Consider the following 9,222-nt stretch of genomic DNA (forward strand, 5'->3'; position numbering starts at 1 on the left):
GTTCGTCCAAGTATTGAATTTAGTACTGGTGTTCGATGGTTTAGCGTTCGGCCTGATAGTGTAGGATTTGATAACGTTCGTCCAACAGCGTTCGGCCTGTTGATTGATAACGAACGTACGTCCAAATAGTGTTCGGCCTAGTGGTTGGAAGGTAGTGTTCGTTCAGTAACGTTCGTCCACTGTGCTCGGTGAACAGTGCTCGTCCAAATAGTATTTTGCAAATGTTTGATTTTAAATAGGTCACTAAATAGGTTTAATAGGTCCTATTTTTTTTTCTAGAAAAATCAAATTTAAACACCGAACAGCGGAACCCTGCCTAGACTAGGCTCGTTTGCAGTGCGCGAACCAACTTCCGTTCTCGCCGTCGCCCACAGAGCGCAACTAACAGCCACCGGCAAATCTCGCCGTCAGTCAGGTACTTTTCCTTTTCTCTCTCTGGTCATCAAAGTTCAAACCCTTTCAATGTTTGCGTTGTCATGTGTAGTGCCTTGCAGTGTCACCACTCACCACCCAATCCCTATTTTCTGTTAAACTCGTAAAAGTTGCTATGCTTTTCTAATTTAATCAATTCAACATTTACAACCAAGAAAAATGGAGTTTACGACAGCTTTGTATAAGCTTCAAACATTGAACATCTTGATAACCAATTACTCCTATACTATATCGTTCTCTCAATCAAACTTATAACCCTTCCTTGCCCTTTCTATCGATCTCACAAAAACTCTTCTTAAAAATCCTGCATCTTGAACTTGCATACCACTCAACCATAAAATTGATCTATAGCATAACCGAGTCACTAAAATCATTGCTCTGTGTTGTTAGTTTATTAAGTGGGAAGGGAACACTGTCCTTCTCATATATAATTGACCCAAATCTTTCTTCTGTAACTATTAAACTAAAAGCCTGCTCATTCTCCTTTAGAAATTTGTTGAAATTCGGGGAGTGCTAGAATAAAATAAAAATAATAACAGTATGCAGATTGAATTTGCTTCGAGAACCACCCCTTTACAATATCTTTCTGTCCGTGGTGTACTTTCCTCTTTTTCTTTGCTTGCAGTAAGATTAAGAGCAAACTTAAATGTTTAAAAGGGTAGGGACACGACCAGATTTATTTTCTTCAAATGCGTTGTTATTTTGTTGTTTGCTGATTTCTAATATTTATTTTTGCAATATTATTTACCTAGTGCCCCACTTATTGGGTAAATGTTTGTTGTTGTCTATATGATATTCATTCAAAGTTCAGATTGCTTGATTTTTTGTAACCTTGTTTTCATCCTAATCTTTACAGAGCAACTGGAATTTGTTCGGTATGTTTTCAATTGAGCAGTGTTATTAATTCGAACTGCTCTCTCACTCATCTCACTGCATGACCCACAAACTACTTGAGCCAACACAAACTTTTAAATGGCTCAGATTCATCAAAATCTAACCATTTTGTTTTAATAACTTTAGTAAAAATATCATTTTTTTTTGGAAGCCAAGAATATAAAGCAAATAAAAACAAAATCCAGCTGCCATAGATTGACCTGAGGATGGAATACGTCAGGCCAGAAGGACTTCGACTGGATGGTCGCAGACCCATGGAGGTAAAGCTATTATTTTTTTCTTGGGCTTTTTTTTTCCTCCTTTTTTCTTCACTTAATATTCATTCCAAAAAAGGTTCCTTTAGATCTTTCAAGAATACTCATGAAGCGTATGAAATGCGGAGTATTAATAAATAATAATATCCTACATGAATTCTTACATAGTCATGAATCACTGAAGCTTTATGTTAATTAGTATATATAAGATCTGCAGATATGTTAATGCACCTATATCTTTACCAAAGGATGGAAGATTCCTAGCTTGTTTAAACATTTCATCAACTTTATCTAACCTAGAAGACCTATATGAACCATAAGACATCTTTGTTTTTAAAAGTTTTCTTAATCTAAAGGGTTCAAAACTTTCACTTAGACAAGTCCCAGGTAAGAGAGGTGAGCTAAAGAGCTGCTTAAGTACCAAATCTTGCCTTGCCAGAAATGTCTTAGGCTACTAACTAATTACCCCTTAAACTAAAATCACCTTTAGAAACAAAGTACACAACTCAAACAATTAAGCACAAATAAAAGACTAGACTCTCGGACTCTAATGTGAAAAGGCTTAGAGTTTAATCCCTTTTAGCCTAATCAACCCTAAACGTGAACACAAAATCAAAGAAACAAAAACACTAAAGAAACCAGCGGACTCTAATGACCCCTACGAGATACACAAATTAAGTCAATATTAAAGTCTACTCCTATGGTGAAGCTTGTAGCTTTGGCTAACAAGACACATTCACCTGTCTAGCTATGCTAAAAATAAAAGCAAATAAAGTTGCCAAGAGTTTGAAAGAGCACCAAGGACTCTTCCTAAACACTTGGACTTTATAAAAGGCCCTTTTACAAAACAAAAGCTAAAGCTAACAGTAGGCTAACACAAGCCTATTACAAACAAATTGAAGAAAATAATTACAAAAGAAAAACTATACTAGGCTGCTACGGTCCTGGTCCTGGTCCACTTCATTCATTTTGATGCCAAGTCCTTGTGCCAAAAAAAAATGTACACTCCTGTTGCTGGTTCGGCCAGCTTTGGCCCCTTTTCTAGCTTCTGGTTTATCCTATAATCACAAATCACAATTGGAATCAATGTGCCTTATCTACACACAGATATCAAAAGGATTAAATTCACACAATATAAAAGATTCTTCCCTTTTCTCCTAGTCTCGTACACTTGATGCAGCTATATAAATTTCTGTTGCTCTCAAATGACAAACTGCAATCAAAGATTCACAATCAATTCAGCAGAGTAACCATCAATGCTATCAATTTCCAGCTAAGACAGAAACAATTAAGTAATCCAGAGGCAACAAAATTAAACAACTCCCCTAATTAAATGGTTGGTCTATCTTGCTGTAAACTCTACTGATATTCTGCTACTGCTTAAAATTCTTGACTCCAAATGTTTATCAACTCTGCACACAACAACATCAAACCAGATTCCAATTCAGCAAATCACATCATCCAACAAATTGCAAGCTATAACACAAACAGTTAAACAAATAGAAGTAATATAGCTAAGCAACTTCCCTGATTAATGCTATTTCTAGTTGTTGGTTTTAGTGGACTTTGTTGTAGGTTCTTCCTTGTGCTCAACTAATCAGCAGATTCATTCTTCACTTTTTCCCTGCACTGATTCGTTTCAGATCTGCTCACAGAAATTGCACCAACTCCAGCAAAAATACACAAGGACATAGATATTAAACCAGATGCAATGGGTGTAATTCAAAGCTGAACTAAACTGATTTAAACAACCATTCAATTCTAATTTAAATTCTGATCAATCCAATGGGTAAAAGAATTATGTGCTTAATTCAACCACAACGTCAGAATTGGAAAGTAAGTGCTTTAGTCACTTCTTCAAATGGAATGATGCTTTGGCAGTTAAAACAAGTTCATGCACAAGACTAATTACTCCAAGCAAATCAATTCATGCATAAATCAGTCCATGAACAACTAACTAGGTGGCATGCAAGGTATTCAATCAATCAATCTGAATAAAACTGAAATCTGCATGTGATTAATACCAGGAAAATATTTTCTATATGCATTTGGAAAAATTGATCTCAACAACGAAAGAATGATGGTGCTAATAAGTATTCAACAGATTTCAACAATTGTAAGCAAACCATGAAATCAGTAATCACATTCAGACATATAATATCTCAATGATTTCAGCAAGCAGTTTATAATCCAAAATGAATGCAATGTCAGTTTAAGCAAACCACAACTGATCCAATCTAATTGATCCAATTTCTTTTCCTGCACAATGAACAATCACAAAACAGTTAGATTAACAATGAATTCTCTATTTCAAAGTGCCAAGGAATTAGGCCAAATCAGCCTTACAAAACTCACAACACTCAGGCTTCTTTTTAAAAGCTTAAAGCACTCAAAATGTAAAGGTTTGGAAGGGAGATTCTCCCTTGGCAGTACACAGCTGGAGAGTATTCCAGACCACCACCACCTAAAATGCTACCAAGCACACAAACCTTCTTTCAATTTCCAGAAATCCAGAGTGAAAAAGCTTCTCAAGTAATAAAGAAATGGCTAGGCAAAGATCAAAGTAATGGACAGACAGGTAGAACAGAACAGGACAACCACTAAAGCAAAAGAATTTACAGCACAACAGAGAAACTGACTCAAGATCAGATTATGAAAGCAAACAAAGCTCAAATTAGAACAGCTGAACAGATTTTACATGTAATGTAGACAAAACTAAGACATTCAACAATGACAAGCAAGAAACAAAGCTTTTGATCACAGTAAGCACTCAAACAGGATCCTAAGATCAGTTCTAGAGTAGATTTCAAAAGCAATAAAAGATCAAGAACAAATTGCAGAATTTTTGTAAACAAATGTTCAAACTGATTCACTTTATTTCAGACTTGTAGTGCAGCATTTAACATTGTTAATTTCAGCCTTATGCACTGTTTTACAATGAAATCAGTAGAATCAACTCCAATTACAAGTGTTACTGCTAGGTTCAAATTCAAATCACAGATTTAGTGGTTGTTTTGTACAAGATTACAAGTACTGCTGATGTGATGCAGATTTTTGTGGACTTAATCATCAACCACTTACAAATTTTAAGCCAGAACAACTTTGACACAAAGGTGCAGTAACACAAGTCAAATCAAATTTAATTCTGCAGAAAAGAAATTAAAGCACTCAGACACAATGACTCTAGGATGTACTGATGTTAGAACTTAGTAATGATCTAATACTAAGTAGAACAAACACACACTCAAAACATTAACACAGACTTCAAAGAAAAACCAGTTCGGTGTAGCTGGCCAAATGAAAGACTGATGCTGCTGTAAGCATCTTGCACCCAAGCTCAATGCAACATTTCATAGCTTAATTGGTGTGCATTTGCTATCCACAAGCAGATTCAACTTTCAGCTCACAGAATTTCAAAAGTGCAATACAAATTACATGTAATGGTCAGCATCAAAAACTCAAGACAGCTTCAGATAAATGAAATGAAATTAAACTGCTGTTGAAGTCTGCATCAAGCTCATTCAATTGAATGTCACTGCTTATGATGATGAACAGATCTTACTCAAAGCAAAAAAAACTCAATTGAATCACAGTTAAACTCAGATTTAATTGACAATTAAAACAAAATAACATGACATAGACAAAACAGAAATGGATTTAGAAATTAAAATACTCAAACAAAGACTTGCACCGAAATAAAATGAAATAATACTCATATAATGACTCAAAGGCACAGAACAAGAAAGCTTAAACAAATAAGTAACACTCAACTTGAAAACCTAAACGCAGAAATTGAGATCCAAGAACGAACAAACATATTTGAATCTCATACAGAAAAAACAACACATACTGAAACTGAATCAAGGCAAAACACTTTGAGAATTCCATGACGAACAAAAGTTAAACACAAGACAGTAAAGAAATTAACTAAGAACGCGAAAATGGAAGAATAAACTCAGAATCAAGACAGAATCAAAACACAAAACTAGAACAAAGACAGAGACACGAATCAAACTGAAACAAGAATCGAAACAACTCAATAATGGAAGAAAACTCAGAACAGAGACGAACCGAGATACTTACCTCTGAAGCGTGTTCGAACCTGGCTCTGATACCACTTGATGGACGAACGCCCGAGGAGAGGTCGATTGAAGCTGCGCGAATACAAACCGGACCTCCTCGAAGCTTCTCCGACGAAGAATACGCAGCGGAAAATGACAAAAACAGAGGGTTAAACTCGATAGAAACCCTAGAAATGGAAGGAAACCCAATATGAACCGATTAATCGGTTCAAAATGAAGATTGAACGGTGGAAAAGGTTTGGAACGAATCAAAAGTAATTTTAATCGGCTAAAATCAGAGAAAATGATGAAGGATGAAGAAACCCTAGACAAATGTGCAGATGATTTGGTGACAGTGGAAGAAAGATGAAGAAACTTGTGAATCTGATACTTACGGAGGAGAAGAGATGGATTTGTGATGAAGAATGGCTGGCGACGAGGAAACTCTTGAGTGGAAGAACGAGATGTGGTTCTGCGAGATGGAGAAAAAGCTCTCACGAAAGAGAGAATGTGGCTGTGCGTGTCTGATGTGTGAGAAGAAAAGCAAATGATGTGGAACGAGGGAGCGGACGCGTGGCTGAAGAAGGAATTGAAAAACGCTGACGCATGCGAGGTGGCAGCGAAGGAGAGGTGGCGTGGAGGAATGAGTAGCACCGTGGAATTTTGGAGAAATGGAAAAATAGAGTGTGCTTGGAAGGTGGCTAGAGGAAGTCTTTGGACTCTCTAGCCTATGACTTTCAAGAGAGAATTATTCTGATTTCAGAAATATAATTCTCATTCAGCTCAAAAGTGACAATACAATAGAGGAGCTGGTATTTATAGTAACCCATGCTCCTTAAGAGCTAAACTATAAAAAGTAAAAAAATACAAAAAGAGGACTACGTCAAGTACGATTCCATCATATCACTTAAAAGCTACAAATGTTGTAGTTTGCCAAATGATAAAAGTAAGAAAATGGAGGGTTCTAACCCTAAGGATGTCTAACCAACCTTTTTTAGTGAGATATATGAACTTGGTCCTATGACAAAATGAGCTAATTGAAAGCAGCATTTTAAGGTCTGGCCTATGGAATTCAGTCCTATTTAACAGCTGTGATTTGGACATGATTTTGGGATTCGACTATTTAAAATGAGGAGATGCACTTTAGAGGATAAGGTGAAGTTATTACTATTTATTAAAAATTTAGTATTTAAGAGTGTGATAAAATATATGTACATGTATAAGAAACTATGAAGTTATTAAAATCTCAATGACTATTACTGCAGTTTATCCTCTAAAGTGTTATTCCTTCACTGCAGAGGATCTAAATCTATGATTTTATATTTCTTTCTCTACTGATCTTTTGCCTTTAACTTTTTCTCCTCTCTTTATGGTATATTGTAGATGCGACAAATTCGTGCAGAAATTGGTGCTGTATCCAAAGCAGATGGGTAAATGAATTTTAGCTTTTTAGAAAATTAAGTTGTGATATCATTTGAAGCATTTGACCATAAAGTTTTTTTATTTTGAAAACAGTTCTGCCATGTTTGAGATGGGTAATACAAAAGTTATTGCTGCCGTCTATGGCCCTAGAGAGGTACTGTTTAATTATTTACCTTGCTAATGAAAATTTGTCTATGTAATTTAAGGATTGTTAACTATCCTTTTTCAGTGTTAGTTGGTTTAGACATTTAAAAAACTTTGATGTTGTAGTTGAGCTTTAGATGATTTGCTGTTTTTCTTTAGTAACTTCTCTGCATTTCAGGTGCAAAATAGAAGCCAAATAACCAACCATGCTCTGGTAGTTTTTTTTTTCTAAGTTATGTTGTCTGTATTTATATGAATTGTAACAAAAACTTAATTGTTGCTTATGTGCAATGTATGTCTATAGGTTCGGTGTGAGTACAGCATGGCTAATTTTAGCACTGGAGATCGCATGAGGAAATCAAAGGGTGACAGGTTTTGCTCATTTACTTGCTTTTGTTTAACTTCCTATTCTTTTTGACCTTTCACTTATTTTTTATATATTCGTAGTTTTATACTTATCAAAATGGTATTGGAGCATAGACTACTAGGATGATAGTGAATGTTGCATTAGTAGAATCTATCTTAAGAGTGCCTTGTAATTTGTAAATTGGACTTTTTGATCTTTTTACTGAGGTAAGAATTTAATAGCAATGGTGGTAATGCATGTTTAGACTTTTAGAGTATAAATTTTGATTATTAATTAGTAATATATATAATTAATTAGTAATATATATATATATATATATATATATATATATATATATATATTGCATTTGTTCATGTGATACAGTATAATTTTTTTTTAATCTTGCATTCATAATTTTCTATGTAACAACTATCTTGCTATCCACTAACGTATTGTAGTGTTTTTGGGGCTGGCTGCTCCATGCCTTTGATATAGCTGACTACAGGCTCAGCAATGGGTTATGTATCATAAAACAATGAAAAGCTTAACCCCATGCACCCTTTTACTGCCTTTTCTCATTTTTAATCTTTTTTGCAAGCTTTGACTTTTTGAGTAATCTTTGGCCAAAACTCACTGAATAGTTTTGAATGGCTTAACCATCAATGTTTGCAGATATAAATGTTATCCTGTTTTGCTTTTCCTTCATAGTTTTAATATGGTTCTCATTGTAAGGTTCTCTTACAGAAGGATAATAGGATCACTTCTTATTTTTTACTACGTGATTTGAAGTTCTCATTCTACAGGAGATCAACTGAAATTTCCCTGGTTATTCGGCAAACCATGGAAGCATCTATATTGACACATCTATTGCCTCGATCTCAGGTTTTATTACACATTAAGAACTTATTTTGTCATGTGCTTTGCTTTCCCCTAGTCCTCCCTAATGTTTTACTTATTAAATTTGCAGATAGATATATATGTCCAAGTTCTCCAAGCAGATGGAGGTAACTAAGACTTGATAATGGGATCTTGTGATTCTCTTCTGTCATTGCCATTTTATTAATTAATAAAATGGCAATGACAGAAGAGAATCACAAGATCCCATTATCAAGTCTTAGTTACCTCCATCTGCTTGGAGAACTTGGACATATATATCTATCTGCAAATTTAATAAGTAAAACATTAGGGAGGACTAGGGGAAAGCAAAGCACATGACAAAATAAGTTCTTAATGTGTAATAAAACCTGAGATCGAGGCAATAGATGTGTCAATATAGATGCTTCCATGGTTTGCCGAATAACTAGGGAAATTTCAGTTGATCTCCTGTAGAATGAGAACTTCAAATCACGTAGTAAAAAATAAGAAGTGATCCTATTATCCTTCTGTAAGAGAACCTTACAATGAGAACCATATTAAAACTATGAAGGAAAAGCAAAACAGGATAACATTTATATCTGCAAACATTGATGGTTAAGCCATTCAAAACTATTCAGTGAGTTTTGGCCAAAGATTACTCAAAAAAGTCAAAGCTTGCAAAAAAGATTAAAAATGAGAAAAGGCAGTAAAAGGGTGCATGGGGTTAAGCTTTTGATTGTTTTATGATACATAACCCATTGCTGAGCCTGTAGTCAGCTATATCAAAGGCATGGAGCAGCCAGCCCCAAAAACA

General features: G+C 35.0%; 1 protein-coding gene and 1 long non-coding RNA gene across 2 annotated transcripts; one reads left to right on the forward strand and one right to left on the reverse strand.

Moving 5' to 3' along the window:
* Positions 1 to 1,694: 1,694 nt before the first annotated feature.
* Positions 1,695 to 6,398, reverse strand: LOC148195780 (uncharacterized). Its single transcript, XR_015780817.1, has 2 exons — positions 6,037 to 6,398; positions 1,695 to 5,765 (listed from the first exon to the last, which is right to left on the reverse strand). It is a non-coding gene; the product is annotated as an uncharacterized LOC148195780 (long non-coding RNA).
* Positions 6,399 to 7,024: 626 nt separating this feature from the next.
* Positions 7,025 to 8,561, forward strand: LOC148195781 (exosome complex component RRP41 homolog). Its single transcript, XM_088095288.1, has 5 exons — positions 7,025 to 7,071; positions 7,157 to 7,217; positions 7,386 to 7,421; positions 7,512 to 7,579; positions 8,357 to 8,561. Exons 1-5 carry the CDS (start codon positions 7,025 to 7,027, stop codon positions 8,559 to 8,561), a joined length of 417 nt encoding a protein of 138 aa, XP_087951414.1.
* The last annotated feature ends 661 nt before the right edge of the window (positions 8,562 to 9,222 follow it).

This window comes from Vigna umbellata, chromosome 7, assembly GCF_029865625.1.
Source record: "Vigna umbellata cultivar VRB3 chromosome 7, Vumbellata_1.0, whole genome shotgun sequence".
Lineage (NCBI taxonomy): Eukaryota > Viridiplantae > Streptophyta > Magnoliopsida > Fabales > Fabaceae > Vigna > Vigna umbellata.